Source organism: Dama dama, chromosome 20 (assembly GCF_033118175.1).
Source record: "Dama dama isolate Ldn47 chromosome 20, ASM3311817v1, whole genome shotgun sequence".
NCBI classification, from domain to species: Eukaryota; Metazoa; Chordata; class Mammalia; order Artiodactyla; family Cervidae; genus Dama; species Dama dama.
Window position 1 is genome coordinate 113959500 of NC_083700.1, and position 20481 is coordinate 113979980.

The following is a 20481-nucleotide window of genomic DNA, read 5'->3' on the forward strand; positions in this document are numbered from 1 at the left end:
ACTCGCGTTATGGTCGACGGGATGCACGAACGCTAGACACTCCCATCCGACAGGTCGTGCTCCGCCGGCCTGGGCGCCTTCCCGTCCGGGTACCGGCGCTGCTCCTCCCCTCGCTCCCGCGTGCCCGGCGGCGCCCCCGCTGCCTAGGCCCTCCAGACGCCCTGCCCCGTGCCCCGGGCGGTGTCCCTCGGGTCTCACCTGGTCCCTCAGACCCACCCTTGCGAGACGAGCCCGAAGTCACCCGCGCAGAGGGTCGGGTCACCGAGGAGGCGAAAGGTACTGCCTACCGGCCTCGGCTGACGGCGGCTCCACCTCCAGCCGAGCGGACGTAGGCGGACCGGCGACTGGAGCCCAGCCGACCCGGGTCGGGCACCTCCTCCTTGCGCGCCGCCGCCGTGACCACGCCCCCACGGCGCGCTTGAAGCCCCGCCCCCAGCCTGTATCTTCAGAGCGCGCGTCAGGGGGCCCTGTCTCCCCGCGGAGCGCCCCTCCTTGCGCGCCTCGCCCGCCCGCGCGCCGCCGACGTGACCACGCCCCCGTGACGCGCTTGAAGCCCCGCCCCCAGCCCTTCTCCTCACCGCGCGCGACCTGGGTCCCCACCTCCCCGCGGAGCGCCGCTGCAGCGCGAGGATTGGCCGAAGCTGCGCGGCTCAGCCAATCCGCACGGCCCCGGCGCCCGCGGCCCCGCCCCCTCCCGGCGGCGCTCCGAACCGTGACAGGCTCCGCCGGTTTGGGCCTCGCCTGAGGGGGCTGGCTGGCTGGAAGCGGGCCGCGGTGGGGTCAGGATGGAGGCGGCTGGGGCGCGGAGCAGGGACGCGCGGGGTCGAGCGGAGAAGAGCCCGCCCGAGAGGTGCGCTCCTTGAGGGGAAGGTGGGGAGAGCCGTCGGCGCGCTCCTCCAAGAAGCCCTCCAGGCGCCGCGTGGCGGTGGCGGCGGCGGCGCGTGGTCATTCCCCGAGGGGCGGTGGGCCGCCGGCCGCTCTCGGCGGAACGGGGCTTTCCCGGGGAGCGGGGCGCCAGTTGGCCTGTCACTCCCGCGCGGGAGGGTCCGTGCGGGATGCGACGATGACCGCCGGGAGGACGAGCAGCGCAACGGCGGGGCCTGGGAAGGGCTCCGGAGAGGTGACGCTCGGGCCGAAAACCCCAGGGACACTCAGGAGTCCGCAGCACGGGTTCTAGGAACGAGCCCGCGCGGTCCCGGGAGGCGGGAACCGCGGATCGCGGGCCGCGGATCGTAGGGCCTGGGGCAGCTGTCCACCGGCAGGATCCGGGGAAGACCTTGGGGCGTATTGTCACTGCGATGGTGCTCCTGGAAGTTTGACCAGATTTAATTATATTATAAGGGAAGTGATGTAATTTAATTACATTATAGGTTGCTGTTGTATATTTTACAGGACTCCTGGCTGCTTGGTAGGGAGTCAGGGTTTGCAGCAATCAGGAAAACCCGTTAGGAATCTTTTGCAATCATCTGGGAGGCAGAGGTGGTGTGGACCTCAGCGGGCGCAGGAGTGGCGGAGAAGCGAAAGTACCTGACAAAACCTGCCCGACTTAATGGTGCTTGCTCGAAGCGGGGGGTGGGGGTGAGGGAAGGAGTCGGGGGGTGGGAGTGTTAAAAAGGAAGCTCCCAGGCTTGAGCAGCTGGCAGAGTGGGGAGCAACACTGGGAGATATCTCAGTCCACCGATGCTGGGAACTTCTTGCCCTGGGGGTGGGGGGGCCGGCAGGAAATGCTTTGGGTGTGTTTGAGAGAGTCTTCATCCTGAATCCAGGAATTTGTTAAATACTTTCGCGGGGGAGGGGGTAATCCTCTCTACCGAATGTGAGAAATGGGTTTGTATCTTTAACATTTGGGTCTAGGCCTAAATCTGACTGCTCTTTCTTTCGGTTTCATTTGTCTGGGCCGGAGAAAAGGGAGCTAAGAAGGAAAACATACTGACTGAAGGCAGAGAATCACGATGCCTTTTCATTTTTCAGTTACGAATCTAACAAAGTTTACTTTTCCCATGCAATATTGATAACACTTTAAAGAAGCAGCACATACTGGGGCAGAGTAATCTACGATGCGTTCGTCTGAATTCAAGCTATGAGTTAACTCAGCCAAGCAGAAGATTGAAGAGCTGTGGTCACTAGTAGTTTGAGGAACTTCAAAACACTTACCGGAAGTGAGAGCAGAGTTAGGGACACAAGCAGATTTAATTCTCAGAAGCAGGGATTCCTAATCCTAGGGTGGTCAAGGAATGCTGGTCATATTTCCCAAGCCCCAAAGCCCTGTACTTGGACATCTTAGAGACAAGATGTTACATTCAAACACTCCATGGATTTTTAAAAATGTGTTTAGCAGCCACCGTTGGTAATTGTGTTTGAATTTACGTGTGAATTGGCTTGAACACTATTGTTGACTTAAAAATCAGGTAAAATAATGAATAGTATCTGACAGGATTGTCTGCTATATACATTCATGAACGTTTCTGAGATTTTTAAGAAATTTTTATTGGAGTTGATTTTCAGTACTGTGTTAGTTTCAGTTGTACAGCAAAGTGAATCAGTTATATATATACATGTGTCCATTCCTCTTTTTTAAGGTTCTTTTCCCATATAAGCCATTACAGAGTATTAAGTAGAGTTCTCTGTGCTTGAAAGTTTTTGATTCTGATAAATATATATATATATATATACACACACACACACACACAGGTAAATTTCACCTAGGAATCTTTCAGGGGCTGCGCACTTTCTTATGACATTTGTCACCTTATATGTCAAGCCCCTACTGTGTGCCAGCCGTTGTCCTCAGTGTTGGTGACACACCTGGGAGGAATATGGGAGCTCGTGGAGCTGCTGTTCGGTTACATTCTTTCAAGGCAGAGAATTAACAAGGGGCAAGACTCATGTGTTAGATGATGGGGTGCTGCGGAGAAGCAGGGGGACATAGAGCCCTGGGGAGGAGGGCAGGGATGGCTGCAGTTTCATTTAGAAACTAGCCTCATGAGGTCAAGTTGGAGCAAAGACCTAAAAAGTAAGGCAGTGGTGGAGGGCATCGTCATTACAGGCAAAGAAAACAGAAAATGCAAAGAGAGAAGTCCCTGAGACTGTAGTGCAGGGGACACAGAGGGGCCGTGAGAGGAACCGTGGGAGCCTAGGTCACCCGAGCCTCACGGCCATCACAGACACCACCGGGAAATACAGGAAAACTGCCAGTGAAGTGGTGAAGTTCAAACACCAGGGGAAAAGCCCTCAGGAATGTGCGACTCCCTGGGCCTGCAAGGTTCCCCCCTTGCGTTAGAAGGAAGCAGCATGGGTTGGAAATAAGCTTTGGAAGTCTAAGTGGACAGTCTCCCAGCAGTGATAAAGGAAACTAGCAAATTCTCCTCCTCCTATAAGCTACTTCAGTCATGTCCGACTCTCTGCGACCCTACGAACTGTAGCCCACCAGGCTCCTCTGTCCATGGGATTCTCCAGACAAGAACACTAGATAATCAGAAATCATGTATACATTTTCTGAAAGTGATGCACATGTGGGCATTCCTAAGCACACAGTGTAATTGCAGAAAAGCCCCCAACCTTGACATTGTTTGCTCCTGCTGACAACATAGACTGAGTGCAGCTGTTTTTCCACATTTCATCTTCTTGTCCTGAAGAGGCACGTCTTTGTTTTCTCTCCAGCAGGAAAGTGTATATGGACTATAATGCAACCACCCCCCTGGAGCCAGAAGTGATTGAGGCCATGACAGAGGCCATGCGGGAAGCCTGGGGAAATCCCAGTAGCTCTTACCCAGCAGGTAATTCTAGAAGACATGCCCAGATCTGAGATGAGGGGGAGAGGCACTCTTGCAGGAACTCTACACCATATGGCATGACTCGGTTTTGAGTGGATTTTCTGTTAACCGCATGTCTTTAGCTGTAATTCTGGATAGTTTTTTTTTTTTTTTCTGAAAAGACCAAATTTGAGCTTTGTTGATACCATAATCTTTCATCTTTAACATGCTCTCCTGTACCCCTTTCCCAGATGAAAAAGATGTATTAAGAGCTGCTTGTAGGGAACCTCCCTGGTGGTCCACTGGTTAAGACTCTGTGCTCCCAATGCAGGGGGGCATGGGTTTGATCCCTGGTCAGGGAACTAAGACCCTGTTTACTGCAAGGCGCAATTGAAAAAAAAAGTTGTTTGTAATAACAGTACTTATTAAGACCCTGTCACGTATCTGTCTCTGTCGATCCTTACAAAATTTGCAAACTAGATCTTTTACATAATCAGGATCACATAGAATCCTGGCCTCCTTTTTTAAAAATAAAAATTACTTTAAAGTTCTTTCAGTTTAGTTCAGTCGCTCAGTCACATCTGACTCTTTGCAACCCCATGGACTGCAGGACGCCAGGCTTCCCTGTCCATAACCAACTCCTGGAGCTTACTCAAACTCATGTCCATCGAGTTGGTGATGCCATCCAACCATCTCATCCTCTGTCATCCCCTTCTCCTCATGCCTTCAATCTTTCCCAGCATCAGGGTCTTTTCCAATGAGTCCATTCTTCGCATCAGATGGCCAAAGTATTGATAGCCAGCATCAGTCCTCGCAATGAATATTCAGGATTGACTGGTTGGATCTCCTTGCAGTCTGAGGGACTCTCAAGAGTCTTCTCCAACGTCACAGTTCAAAAGCATCAATTCTTTGGCACTCAGCTTTATTTACAGTCCAACTCTCACATCCATACATGACTACTGGAAAAACCATAGCTTTTATTAGATGGACCTTTGTTGGCAAAGTAATGTCTCTGCTTTTTAGAATGCTGTCTAGGTTGGTCATTACTTTTCTTCCAAGAAGCAAGCATCTGTTAATTTCATAGCTGCAGTCACCATCTGCTGTGATTTTGGAGCCCCCCAAAAATAAAATCTGACACTGTTTCCATTGTTTCCCCATCTATTTGCCATAAAGTGATGGGTCTGGATGCCATGATCTTAGTTTTCTGAATGTTGAGTTTTAAGCCAACTTTTTTACTCTCTTTCACTTTCATCAAGAGGTTCTTTAGTTCTTCACTTTCTGCCATAAGGGTGGTATCATCTGCATATCTGAGGTTATTGATATTTCTCCCAGCAATCTTGATTCCAGCATGTGCTTCATCCAGTCTGGCATTTCTCATGATGTACTCTGCATATATGTTAAATAAGCAGGGTGACAATTTACAGCATTAATGTATTCCTTTCCTGATTTGGAACCAGTTTGTTGTTCCATGCTGTTGCTTCTTGACCTGCATACAGATTTCTCAGGAGGCAGATCAGGTGGTCTGGAATTCTCATCTCTTTAAGAATTTTCCACAGTCTGTTGGAAATATGTTTCTCATTTATTGTTGATTCCATGTAGAGCTTTAAGTTAGAGGTTCTGCAAAATAATTTGCTTTAGATCAGTAGTTACTTGGCTGAGTCACGTTTTATTTTGCAGATGGTGAGCTGAAGCTGTGCCTTCTTATTTAAAGTTTTATCAGGGATGCATGCTGTGTGCATGCTAAGTTGCTCAGGAGTTTCCGACTCTTTGTGACCACATGGACTACAGCCTGCCATGCTCCTCGGTTCATGGGATAGGGCTTAACAATTGTTGTTGTTCAGTTGCTGAGTCATGTCCAACTCTTTGCGACCCCATGGACTGATGGACTACACACTATGCAGTCTGTGGAATTCTCCAGGCGAGAATACTGGACTGGGTTGCCATTCCCTTCTCCAGGGGATCTTCCCAACCCAGGGATGGAACCCAGGTCTCCCGCATTGCAGGTGGATTCTTCACCAGCTGAGCCACAAGGGAAGCCCAAGAATACTGGAGTGTATAGCCTATCCCTTCTCCAGCGGATCTTCCCGACCCAGGAATTGAACCAGGATCTCCTGCATTGCAGGCAGATTCTTTACCAGCTGAGCTATCAGGGAAGCCACTGTCTCCCGGAGTTTGTTCAAACTCATGTCCATTGAGTCGGTGATTCTATCTAACCAGCTCATCCTCTGCTGTCCCCTTCTCCTTTTGCCTTCAGTCTTTCCCAGCATCAGGGTTTTTTCCATTGAGTCGGCTCTTTGCATCAGGTGGCCACAGTATTGGAGCTTTAGCTTCAGCATCAGTCCCTCCAGTGAATATTCAGGGTTGGTTTCCTTTAGAATTGACTTAGCAGTGTTGTTTTAGTCACTAAGTCATGTCCGACTCTTTGCAACCCCATGGACTGTAGCCGGCCAGGCTCCTCAGTCCATGAAATTTTTCAGGCAAGAGTACTGGAGTGGGTTGCTGTTTCCTATTGCAGATCTTCCTGACCAAGGGATGGAACCTGGGTCTCCTGCATTGGCAGACAGGTTCTTTACTGCTGAGCCACCAGGGAAGCCTCTGACTTAGCAATACTTGTGTACAGATTTACAGGCTTCTGTGGGTTTTCATGTCCATTTGCTTAGTAAACTTGGTAACTAAAAGCCTTTTCAAAATTAGATTGTAGTCATTCATTAACTTCATTGTTGGTTTATTTTGTACATGTATTCTGGTTAATCTTTTGGACTTTGCCTTGTAGCTAATCTTCCTCTAGAGAAACTGAACTTTCTGGTGCATAAAACTGGAGAATGTGGAAAACAATTGAGTGCTAATAAAAAGCATTTGTCATGAAGAAGTTTAGGAATAACCCTCAGGAAGAGGCTCTCGTCCTGCCCTGTGAGCGGTGGGCATTTTCTGTGTTTGTATAAACATGGAATCTTACCAGTTTTTCATCTGGCTTCTTTTGGTCAGCATAGTTACCTTGAGACTGACCTGTGTGATTGTCAGCAGCTGGTCTGTCTGCCCTGCCAGGTGGTGGTCTATTATGCTGTGCTCATGTTCTCATCTGCTGATGGGTGTGTGAGCCGTTCCCGGTTCTTGGCGGTTGTAAATGACACTGCTGTGAATGTCGATGTACGAGTCATGGTCATTGCCTCTTTTTTCTTGGGTAAACAATGTTTATACCATAAACACCTAGGAGTGGAATGGTGGGATCGGATGGAAAGTGGAGGTTAGACTTCTTAAGAAACCGCTGCCCTCTCTCCAAAACGCTTGTACCATTTTGTGTTCCCACTGGCGTGATGAGAGTTGCATTTCCTCCACAACCTCCTGACCACTTGGACTGGCCAGTCTTTTCATTTTAGCTGTTCTAATAGGCACATGATGGTAGAGACGTAGCCCCACGAATCCTTACATAGAAGGGTCTCCAAGACTTTGTCGATAAGTGGAAGGGGGAGTTTTTGCAAACCAGTATGTAAATTATGAAACCCAGTTCTGAAAAGGGAAAAGAAAAGAAACGCTTAGACAAAGGTCTGTCAGTGGGTCGAAAAAGACTGCGGGCTGCCGCACACCACATGGGCCACAGGATTGCTGTGGGGAGGGAAGGTGGGGTAGGCAAAGGACCAGCCCAGCGGCTCCTCTGAGGGGCTTCTCAACAGAATCCTGGGGCAGGATGGGGAGGGAGTGGGTGGACGAGCCTAGAGGCATGCCCGAGGGCTCACGGTGTCCGTGGTGCTCCTGCCCATGTTGACTGATGCTGCTCACAGTCGTTCAAGTATCCCTAATTGAACTGACTGGGTCTCCTAAACACTGCAGACTTTCCTAACTTGTAATGAAAACTTAACGCAGTAGTCTTAGGGAGTGTGTGGATGACTTCGTATATGTATTTTAACTGCATCTTTTTACATTTTTATCTTTATGTGTGTTTTCTATTTACATATTTATTATAGCGGTACCTGCTCAAAAAAGTATTTTTATAAATAAGACTGAATGGTCAAAAGGTCTGGAGGCTACTGGTCTGTAGTCGAAGTATGAATGGTCATGGACATCTCCAGAATTCCTGCCCTGAGCCCTTCTTTCTCCACCACGTGAAGCTCAGTTCCTGTTTCCTGCTCTCCCATGAAACTAGGGGTAGCTGGGCTCCGAGCCCAGGTTTGGAAGCAAATGGGTCCCTGGGGCAGTGACCTCTCTAGTGACTGAGGGGACCTGCACTGTGACATATGCTGCTGGACTTTGTGTTGAGCAGTCATGGGTTCTATTTCTGCTTATTTTTGTTGTTTTGCAGCATGCTCTATTACTCCACCCTTTCCTTCTCCCATCTTCCCGAATGGGAAGTGGGGCAGATGGCCACAGATCCTCTCGCGTAGCGTCGGGTAAGAAGAAAGCCACTCTCAGAATTTTAGGGCTCTGGCCTCCTCCCCTGGCTATCTCTAGCTCCTCCCAAGTTCCTTGAGTCTCAGTAGTTTCCCCTGATTAGCTGTCCCTTCGCCACATGATATCTAGGCTGTCACTCACGTTAGTGAACACGTGTTGTCCTAGAACTGCCCACTAAGCCATCCTGCTCCCTCATGTCTGGTCGCTCCTTTAAATGTGTGTTGATTGGATTTGGTGCAGCCAAGTTACTGAATTTCCACTTTGGTTCCTCCAGGTAGGAAGGCCAAGGAGATTATCAACACAGCCCGGGAGAACCTCGCCAAGATGATAGGTGGGCAGCCTCAGGACGTGATCTTCACTTCGGGGGGCACCGAGGTAAACAGTTCAAAGTTTTGTGTTCTTTTAGCTGTCAGTTATTTTTTAAAAAGTATGAGGTGGTGCCCTCTTGGTATTATTGTCTTTTAAAGAGTAATGCTTTGTCCTGGTATTTTGCAAATTAGCCTGATATTATTAGGCAGTATTTATCCTGTAAGTGAATTCCAGGGGGCTGATAGGATATTTGTTACCTAACGTATGAATTAACTTGCTTTGCATTGCTGTCTCAATAAAGAGAGTGTCTCCTTCATTTTGCCCTGGAATCATTCCTTTATATCCCTAAGTTTACCTTATTAAGAGGTTTGCAGTCAGAATGGCCATCATCAAAACATCTATAAACAACAAATGCTGGGGAGGGTATGGAGAAAAGGGAGCCCTCCTACATGGTTGGTGGAAATGTAAATTGATGCAGCCACTATGGAGAAAAGTATGTGTGTGCTTAGTCACTCGGTCATGTCCAACTCTTTGGGACCCCATGGATTGTAGCCCGCCAGGCTCTTCTGTCCATAGAATTCTCCAGGCAAGAATACTGGAGTGGGTAACCATTCCCTTCTCCAGAAGATCTTCCTAACCCAGGGATTAAACCCAGGTCTCTCACATTGCAGGCGGATTCTTTACCATCTGAGCTACCAGGGAAGCCCTATGGAGGTGCCTTAAAAATTAAAAATAGAGTTCCCATATGATTCAGCAATTCCACTCCTGGGCATATACCCAGAAAAGATGAAAACCCTAATTCAAACAGATACGTGCACCCTAGTGTTCATAGCAGCACTATTTACAATAGCCAAGACATGGAAGCAACCTAAATGTCCATCAACAGATGAGTGAATAAAGAAGATATGGTACATATATATGATACATGCTGAGGGAAGTAACTCAGAGAAAGACAAGTATTATATGACATCTCTTGTACAGGGAATCTTTTTAAAAAAATGATACAAGTGAACTGATTTATAAAAGAGAAGTAGACTCTCAGGAAAGAAACCATGGTTACCAAGGGGAAGCGGGGCAAGGAGAGAGAAATTAGGAATTTGGGGTTAACATATACACACCACTACATATAACACAGGTAAACAACCAAGACCTGTGCACAGCACAGGCAGCTGTATTCAGTGTCGGGTAATAACTTGTATGGAAAAGAATCTGAGAGAGAATGTGTGTGTAACAGAATCCCTGCTGCACGCCTGAAACTGACACAACATTGTAAATCAACCGTGCTCCGATTAAAAAAGAAAAACGAGTGTGAGGTTTGACCCCTTTGAAAGGTATTCCTTTTTAAATTGATAGAAGATGCTCAATGACGGTTTGATGGCATCAAGGCCTCTACTCAGTCAGTCTTACCATCTCATTTCCGGAAAGGAAGGTCCCTCACAGGTGATGTTACTGTCCATATTTAAAAAAAAAGAATCTGTAGCTAGATTATTAGTAAGTAAATTTAGCAAAGTTATTAGATTAAAAAAAATCAAGTGTATTTTTATGTACCATCAACAGCGCATATTTATCAGAGTACCAAAAAATATCAAATACTTAGGAAATAAATCTAGTAAAAAAGATTTTGTAAACCACTCCCCACCCCAATACATATACACATTGGGAAAGGAATAGAATTTATTACCGAGAGCCTTCAAAGAAGTTCTGAATAACGGAGCATATATCATGTTCACAGAGGGGAAGACTCAATATAACTGTGTCAGCTCTTTAGGTCTATGGATTCAGTGCAACATCGGTCAGAATTCTGACTCCTTTTTCCATGGCGCCTCACCACATGGAAATACAAAATGCCAAGAATAGCCATGACTTCTTGAGAATGCAGTGAATTGCTCTATGAATTAAGACAGACAGTCTTAGGGCAATGAGAGACACTGGGCCAGAAACAGGTCCATACCTGAATGGGCCCCTGTCACGTGACGAGCCCTGGCCCTTGTGATGCTGAAGAGTGATAGATTTCCTAAACAAAATATAGAAACCTTTAACTATAAAAGATTGATAAATTCTCCCATCACCACAAAACAAACTGTAGCTCATCAGTGAACCCTGAAGGAAATCAGAAGACCAGCCAGGCATTGGGAGATGTTTGCAGCAAGTAACTGACAAAAGACTCGCATCCAGAATATACCTGCAGACAACCCAGTAGAAAACGGGCAAGAGACGTTAAACCCTGCACCGAGGAGACGCCCCTGTGGTTTCTACATGGGAAAAGGTTCTCAGCCTCATAATTGGTCAGGATCAAAGGTAAACAGCAACATGGGTGCCTCTGCCTACCTGTCAGGATGGAAGAAGCAAGAGGGCCAATGGCAGGAGGTATCGAGCACAGGGCAGATGGGGGTGCAGGCTGGAAACCACGCTGGAAGGTGGGTGAGCGCCGCCTGGCAAAGCTGAGGCCACGCGCCCTGTCAGCCAGCTGCTCCGCTCGGGGACATGCCCGAGAAGAACGGGGCGTGTGGACATCAGGAGCAGGTGGGACCGCTCATGGAGCCTTCCTGACAGCTGGAGACCAGGGATCACCCACACATCCCTCCAAACAGCACTGACGCATGCTCACGTCTCTGGGGGCAGTCCCAGGTGGAGGGTACCAGCCGGTGCCCTGCAGCAGCTGGAGGACTCCCAGGCGCGGCTCGGAGGGTGCCAGCCTGAGACTAGCTGACCCCGGCCGGAGGGGCCGGGTTAGGGGCGCGGGGCACTGACAGGCCCCTGGGCAGTGACCACCCCCGCACACCGGGTCCAGATTCCTGATGGCCCGCATGGAGCCGTCTTGATCTTGTCTGGGGCCAGGTGCCAAGCAGCCTGTTGGCCTGAGGGCACGTAGTGCATTTTCAGTTGTGACCAGCTGGTTCCCACAGAGGCTGCTGCGTTCCCAGCGCCTCCAGGGCGCGCAGCACAGAGTCCTGCGCCCCTCGGTACCTGCAGATGGAGCCAGTGTGGGAGGGCCCGGCACCTTTGTCTGTTCTCGGTGGGTCGGATCAGCTCTGACCTGAGGTGTGCAGCCCCCAAGGGCCCCCCTTTCTGGACCAGAAATCACTGTGTGGGCAGCAGTGTTCTCAGAAGGGGGTGGGGCTCTATAAAGAACCACCCGCCACTCAGAGAAGCGCGTCCAAGCTGTCCATCCTGACCCTCTCCTCCCCATCACCCAGGTTGATGCGTCTCGAGTCTTGGGGTCCCTGCATCGGCTGCCTCGTTCTCCCCCAGGGCCCCCTATTTACACACTCAGAGCCTTTGCAGTCCCCGCCGGGTGACAGTGTGCGGGCTCCTCGCTACCGAGCAAGCACAGCCCCCGCCTTCCCGCAGGTGGTGCCTTCGGATACGTGAATAGATTGGATGTTCAGTTGAGAAAAAGATCAGTTCAGTTCAATTCCATTCATATGAAGGTCCCAAAGAGGCAAAATAAGCAAAATTGGTTAGGAATGCTTACACAGGAAGGAAACATGTAAAGACAAGCGGGAAAATGATTACTATACAAATCAGGGTGGCAGTTAGCTGGGGGGGGGAGGTGGTGATTGAGGGCAAGTGGAGGGTCCCTAAGTGGGGGCTGTGTTTTTTAGTCTTGATCCAGGTTACTGTTACTCAGATGTTCACTGTCATACTTTCTCATTAAACTTAAGTTTCTCTGCTCTTCTGTATGTATGCTAAATTTAACAACAAGAGTGAAGTGAAAGTCGCTCAGTTGTGTCCAACTCTTTGCGACCCCTTGGACTATACCGTCCATGGAATTCTACAGGCCAGAATACTGGAGTGGGTAGCTGTTCCCGTCTCCAGGGGATCTTCCCAACCCAGGGATCCAACCCAGGTCTCCTGCATTGCAGGTGATTCTTTACCAGCTGAGCTACCAGGGAAGCCCAAGAATCCTGGAATGGGTAGCCTATCCCTTCCCCAGTGGATCTTCCCAAGCCAGGAATCAAACCGGGGTCTCCTGCATTGCAGGCAGATTCTTTACCAGCTAAGCTACCAGGGAAGCCCATATATAATAATAATGAGAACAATAATACTGTTATAATAATAATAATAAGAGAAAAAGATTTAACACAAAAATCTCCCACCCCATCTCCTCAGTTATCCACTTCCTGTCCCCACAGGAGGCCAGTACTGTTAGTTTCTGTCGAGTCCTGCAGAGGCAGTCTCTGCCTTAAATGCAGCTAAAGGGAAAGGGAGGTCGCTCAGTCGTGCTTGACTCTTTACGACCCCATGGACAGTAGCCTGCACCAAGCTCCTCCATCCATGGGATCTTCTAGGCAAGAATACTGGAGTGGATTGCCGTTTCCTTCTCCAGGGAATCTCCCCGACCCAGGGACCGAACCCAGGTCTCCCGCATTGTAGACAGACACTTTACCGTCTGAGCCACCAGGGAAGTCCAAATGCAGCTAAAGGTGTAGATAATTCTTATCTTCTCTCCTTCCTTTTTTACCTCTTCAAGGAAGGATGTGGCGGGGAGGGGTGTATATGTGAATGTGTATGTGTCTTGCCCTTTTTATACAGACTGTAGGATGCTGCATCCAGTGCATGCTACCTTCTTTCATTTAACAAGTGCTTTTGAGATCTTTGGCGTCAGCCTGTGGAGTGGTCCCTCGATGCTGTTACATCTGCTTGGTGTCCACCTAACAATGTGTAATTATTTACCAAGCCCCCTTATTGATAGACATTGAAGCTTCTAAGATTTTGCTGCTTCATCTTTGTACACTTGATCAACTTCACGTCCATCGCTTTGCTTCTATGCAAGCGCAGCTGTAGGATCAAGTCCAGGAAGTAGACCTCCTGGGTCAGAGGGCTTATTTGATGAATGCACCAGGCGGCCCTTAACAGGGGTTACGTCAGTTCACACTCCCACCAGCGAGGGGTGCCTGGGCAAAATATGCTTTTTTAACAGATTTAGAAAATTTTAAATGTATAATGTTGCTTAACAACAGTAACAAAAATCAGAATCCACCAGAAGTGAATTCTGACATTTCTGAAAGTTGAAAACCCCCAGATCTTTGTAGTTGGGTCTTTCAGAAGGTGCAGCTCAGGAGCTGAATTTCTTTGAGACCATTTTTTTCCACGTTAGCCACAAAAGAAACTACAAATAAGAGCTATTGTTACTCGATGGCTCCCCTTGGGTGGTCACTGTAAGCAACCTTTCCGCTCTGTCTCTGCAGTCAAATAATTTAGTAATCCAGTCCATGGTGAAGCACTTCCACAAAGTCCACGCCGCCAACGGGGACACGGGCGGGCGTCCCAGCCCAGTGGACGGGGCCCTGCCCCACATCATCAGCTGCACCGTGGAGCACGACTCCATACGCCTGCCGCTGGAGCACCTTGGGGAGGAGCACATGGCCGGTGAGTGACCGCTGGCCCCCCGGGGGCCACGTGAACCACCTGCCCTCCCGCACCCGCCTGCCAGGCTGTGCTGCGGTACAACGCTTACATGGCCTGTGCTTCCAGATTTTCCCTGAGGGACAAATTGATGATCAGTGTGTGGAACCGGTCATTTATCACCAAATGACACATAGACTCTTGTGTGTGATCTCACACACACACACACACACACACACAGACACCACCATAATCAGTGTGTGGAAAGGGTCATTGATCACCAAATGATGCATACTCTTGTGTATGATCACACACACAGACACACACACACACCATGATAATTAGTGTGTGGAACTGGTCATTGATCACCAAATGATGCCTAGACTCTTGTGTGTGATCTGACACACACACACACACCCAGAGACACCACCATAATCAGTGTGTGTAACCAATCCTTTATCACCGAATGATGCCTAGACTCTTGTGTATGATCTCACACACAGACACACACATACACCACGATAGCAGTATGTGGGACTGGTCATTGATCACCAAATGATACATAGACTCTTGTGTATGATCACACACACATACATACCATGATAATCAGTGTGTGGAACTGGTCATTTATCACCAAATGATGCATAGATTCTTGTGTATGATCTCACACATACACACACACACACACACACCCCCCACGATAATCAGTATGTGGAACTGGTCATTGATCACCAAATGATGCATAGACTCTTGTGTATGATCTCACACACAGACACACACACACACCATGATAATCAGTGTGTGGAACAGATCATTTATCACCGAATGATACATAGACTCTTGTCTATGATCACACACACACACACACACACACCCCATGATTATCAGTGTGTGGAACTGGTCATTTATCACCAAATGATGCATAGATTCTTGTGTATGATCTCACACACAGACACACACACACACCATGATAATTAGTGTGTGGAACTGGTCATTGATCACCAAATGATGCATAGACTCTTGTGTGTGATCACACACACACACACACCCCATGATTATCGGTGTGTGGAACTGGTCATTTATCACCAAATGATGCATAGACTCTTGTGTGTGATCACACACACACACATACACACACCCCATGATTATCGGTGTGTGAAACTGGTCATTTGTCACCGAATGATGCATAGACTCTTGTGTGTGATCACACACACACACACACACCCCATGATTATCGGTGTGTGGAACTGGTCATTTATCACCAAATGATGCATAGACTCTTGTGTGTGATCACACACACACACACACACACACCCCATGATTATCAGTGTGTGGAACTGGTCATTTATCACCAAATGATGCATAGATTCTTGTGTATGATCTCACACACAGACACACACACACACCATGATAATTAGTGTGTGGAACTGGTCATTGATCACCAAATGATGCATAGACTCTTGTGTGTGATCACACACACACACACCCCCCATGATTATCGGTGTGTGGAACTGGTCATTTATCACCAAATGATGCATAGACTCTTGTGTGTGATCACACACACACACGTACACACACCCCATGATTATCGGTGTGTGGAACTGGTCATTTGTCACCAAATGATGCATAGACTCTTGTGTGTGATCACACACACACACACACCCCATGATTATCGGTGTGTGGAACTGGTCATTTATCACCAAATGATGCATAGACTCTTGTGTGTGATCACACACACACACACACCCCATGATTATCGGTGTGTGGAACTGGTCATTTATCACCAAATGATGCATAGACTCTTGTGTGTGATCACACACACACACACACACACACACACACACACACCCCATGATTATCGGTGTGTGGAACTGGTCATTTATCACCAAATGATGCATAGACTCTTGTGTGTGATCACACACACACACACACACACACCCCATGATTATCAGTGTGTGGAACTGGTCATTTATCACTAAATGATGCATAGACTCTTGTGTGTGATCACACACACACACACACACACACACACACACCCCATGATTATCGGTGTGTGGAACTGGTCATTTATCACCAAATGATGCATAGACTCTTGTGTGTGATCACACACACACACACACACACACCCCATGATTATCAGTGTGTGGAACTGGTCATTTATCACTAAATGATGCATAGACTCTTGTGTGTGATCACACACACACACACACACACACACACACCCCATGATTATCAGTGTGTGGAACTGGTCATTTATCACCAAATGATGCATAGACTCTTGTGTGTGATCACACACACACACACACACACCCCATGATTATCGGTGTGTGGAACTGGTCATTTATCACCAAATGATGCATAGACTCTTGTGTGTGATCACACACACACACACACACACACCCCATGATTATCAGTGTGTGGAACTGGTCATTTATCACCAAATGATGCATAGACTCTTGTGTGTGATCACACACACACACACACACACACACACACACACACACACCATGATTATCAGTGTGTGGAACTGGTCATTTATCACCAAATGATGCATAGACTCTTGTGTGTGATCACACACACACACACACCCCATGATTATCGGTGTGTGGAACTGGTCATTTATCACCAAATGATGCATAGACTCTTGTGTGTGATCACACACACACACACACACACACACACACCCCATGATTATCGGTGTGTGGAACTGGTCATTTATCACCAAATGATGCATAGACTCTTGTGTGTGATCACACACACACACACACACACACACACACACACCATGATTATCAGTGTGTGGAACTGGTCATTTATCACCAAATGATGCATAGACTCTTGTGTGTGATCACACACACACACACACCCCATGATTATCGGTGTGTGGAACTGGTCATTTATCACCAAATGATGCATAGACTCTTGTGTGTGATCACACACACACACACACACACACACACACACCCCATGATTATCGGTGTGTGGAACTGGTCATTTATCACCAAATGATGCATAGACTCTTGTGTGTGATCACACACACACACACACACACACACACACACCCCATGATTATCGGTGTGTGGAACTGGTCATTTATCACCAAATGATGCATAGACTCTTGTGTGTGATCACACACACACACACACCCCATGATTATCGGTGTGTGGAACTGGTCATTTATCACCAAATGATGCATAGACTCTTGTGTGTGATCACACACACACACACACCCCATGATTATCGGTGTGTGGAACTGGTCATTTATCACCAAATGATGCATAGACTCTTGTGTGTGATCACACACACACACACACACCCCATGATTATCAGTGTGTGGAACTGGTCATTTATCACCGAATGATGCATAGACTCTTGTGTGTGATCACACACACACACACACACACACACACCACCTCCTGGTTGCCAACTTGCTTACTCTCCCATAGTCCAGTGCCTCATAAGACCTGAAGACCTGAAAAGAATTAACACTTTGCCCAATCCAGAGCCCATGAACTCTGTGGTCTTTAAACGGCATGGTGGTAGTTTACTCACTCAGTCGTGTCCAACTCTTTGCATCCCCATGGAGTGTCTTGCCAGGCTCCTCTCTCTGTGGAATTCTCTAGGCAAGAATACTAGCATGGGTTGCCATTTCCTCCTCTAGGGGATTTTCCTGACCCAGGGATCAAATTCGCATCTGCTGCAACGCAGGCAGATTCTTTACCGCCGAGCCACCAGGGAAGCCCCTTGTGTATGATAAATAAATGCATATTTAGTAGCACGCCTATAAACGCTAACTCGTGCTTTTCATTGTTTGATTTTAATAATTAAATCTTGGCTTCCCTCCCTCTGGTAGAAAGGAAAAGGATCCAGTAGACATGACTTCTGGTGGTGAAAACAAGAATAAGTGCACTCCTGCTGGGAGCCCTTCTCTCAGCACAGAGGAGGCTCGGGCCTCCCAGGTGAGGGGCAGGGGTGGTCCGGAGCCCCCCAGGAGGTGCCCCTGCCAGGGAGCCTGAGGGTAGGTAGGGCTTGCCCAGCAGTGGCAGTTGCCTGGGTCACTTCCGGTCCTTCCTTCACTTTTCCTGTGATGCAGCATCCTGAGACACAGGGTGTCGAGACTAGTTTTTCAAAAACTAATTTATAAAAGTCATCGTTCTCAGAACAGCTGAGGTTGAACTCTGCCTGGAATAAGACAGTGCTCTTCTGTTCGGCGTTCGCCTTATTACCTGATCTGCCTGGAAACCCGAGGGGAAGCAGGGAAAGTGTTTGTATCTTAAGGATAAGGAGTGGGACAGAACTGCTTGGTCGGACCGTGAGCCTTATTACTGGTTTTCCCATTCAACTACTGGAAAGGTTTTTCTCTTTGTGATCTCTCCTGAGTGGACCACTTTAACTAAAGCAAGTCAGGTCCGACTTTCTACTTTAAACTGTAATTCCTTTTCATCCCTGTCTCACTTGTAACAGGGAAAGGCAATGTAATACATTGTCATTGGTTACTATTACATGTTACCTCGTTTAAAATTACACAAGTTTTTACAAAGTATAGACACACAGGGATGGAAATAAAGATCTGCAGAAAGGCTTCAGGGAAAAGCAAAGGTTCTTCCCCAAAGCCCTAGTCCTGAGGCAGCCGCCCCTCGAGTTTGCTTTTAATTTTTCTCCCACTCAGTATTATCATCTTAGCTGCTTCCACTTTAATACTTACTTGCTTACAAACATAATCTCCATTTCTTGTTTTATCACTTGAGCACCTGTCTGTTGACGCCCAAGTGTGAAACGGGGACTTGACCTTGCCTGTCTCCCACCCCTCCACCCAGACAATGTCCCAGCGGGTTTGTTTCTGTTAACATCCGCTTTATGGAGACAGAACTCACACACTATACCCTGAACCCATTTGAAGTGTACATTTCAGTCGTTTTAAAGTGTATTCACAGAGTTGTGTGACCATCACCACGATCAGTTATGATGCCTTTCACGTCCCACAGAGGACCTCGTTACTTGTAGCTGAAACTGTTTCCCTCACCCCTGGACAAGCTGGTCCATAGTCGTCTCTGGAGATTTGCCCATTCTGACTCCCATGTGAAGGGAATCATAGGATACGTGGTCTTTGTCATTGGCTTCTTTCAGTTAGCACTGTGTCTTCAAGGTTCATCCGCATCATATCCTGTGCCAATCTTTACTCCCTTTTTACGGATGAATGATATTCACATTTTATCTGTTCGTCGCTGATGAACATTTGATATTAATATGATGAATAATGCCATTGGGAGCATTTGTATAGAGGTGTTTGTCTGGATGTATGTTTTTGTTTCTCTTGAGTATCTGCCAGGAGTGGAACTGCTGGGTCATGTGGTAATTCTGTGTTTCACCTTTCCAAGGCTCTACTTGTTTAACCCTAACCTTTGTATTCCACCTGAGTTGCACCATTTTACATTCCCACCGTGGTGCCTGGGGTGGGGTTGGGCTTCCAATTTCTCTGGGTCCTTGCCAACATTTGTCTGCTGTCAGTGTTTTTTATTACAGCCGTCCTAGCAGGTATGCAGGCGGCTCTAATGGGTGGGTTTTGATCTGCATCTCCCTGAGGGTTGATGATGATGAGTAGGTGCTCCTGTACGTAGTAAAGAGACAAAACTCCCGGCTAGAGTAGCCTTTCCTTTGCTCCCCTCTGAGCCCCACAGTGGAGGCACCAGCAGCACCCATTTCTTGCTGCCCCCCCGCCCCCACCCCCACCCCAGGAGCCTACCTGGCCAGGCCAGCGCCTCTGCCGCCCACTTCTGGGAGTGGGGTGGGGGTCCTTGGGTGTCAGAACCTAGTCCACTGCCTGCCCTGGCAGTCGGCACTCCCCCAGCTCTCCGCGTGTGCACCCTGAACTCAGCTGACCTCTAGGTCCTTTCCTACTCTTTACAGAGTTAGTTTTCACCTGTCCACAACCTGGGTAGGTTTTCCCTGTTGGCATTAATCTGATGCCACCATCTCTCTGTATTCTGGGCATGGCTCAGAATTCCTCGTCCACAAGGTGCTGCCCATGTTGAGAAATATATCTGTCCTCTCATTTTAGTGGGACCTTGAGGGGAAAGCAGGTGTGTTGTCTTCAGCATTTTGCACCCGAAACCTGAGCTTAGTCACCCTGCCTGTCTTCCACCTGCAGTAGCAGGGGTCTAAGTGCCGGATACACAGGAGGGGCTTAAGGAGGGCTGGGTCAGCGCTGAGTGAGTGAAGGTCACATTGCTGGCACCTCAGGACGCTTTTGTGAACTGAGGTGTCTCAGCTGCTCACAGGTCCCTCAGAGGAGATCAGAGGGTCCCCAGAGAGACCCCGCCACTGAGGCTCATTGGTGAAGCCTGCAAGCCATTGTCTGTGGGCCTGGTGACAAAGGGTGGCTCATATTCCTTCAGAGTCTTCTGAACCTTTACAATAAATTGCTTTTTTCACTGTGTCCCGTTCCAGAGAGGAGGCCTTGTTGGGCTGACCTCATATTTGTGTCTTACTCCTCAGAGGTCACCTTTGTCCCCGTGTCCAAGGTGAACGGGCAGGTGGAGGCTGAGGACATCCTGGCAGCCGTTCGCCCGGCCACGTGCTTGGTGACAATCATGCTGGCCAACAACGAGACAGGTGTCATCATGGTGAGTCGCTGTCCTCCTGGGGAGACCGATGGGGACGCGGGCTTCCGGCCCAGCCTCCCCTT

The 20481-nt window shown here is 48.4% G+C and overlaps 1 protein-coding gene across 4 annotated transcripts in view; it reads left to right on the forward strand.

The window, feature by feature from the left end:
• The first annotated feature begins 701 nt into the window (after positions 1–701).
• SCLY (selenocysteine lyase) overlaps positions 702–20481 on the forward strand; it is a 33720-nt gene continuing 13940 nt past the window's right edge. Inside the window, exons 1-6 of one of the 4 annotated variants that reach the window (XM_061122611.1) lie at positions 1406–1552; positions 3661–3776; positions 8050–8137; positions 8413–8513; positions 13640–13820; positions 20292–20419. In XM_061122611.1, the coding sequence (XP_060978594.1) occupies positions 8092–8137; positions 8413–8513; positions 13640–13820; positions 20292–20419 (456 nt within the window). In that variant the 5' untranslated portion in view covers positions 1406–1552; positions 3661–3776; positions 8050–8091. Of the gene's footprint in view, positions 851–1405; positions 1553–3660; positions 3777–8049; positions 8138–8412; positions 8514–13639; positions 13821–20291; positions 20420–20481 lie in introns of those variants that run through there. The other 3 variants (XM_061122607.1, XM_061122608.1, XM_061122610.1) reach the window with 3 other exon arrangements.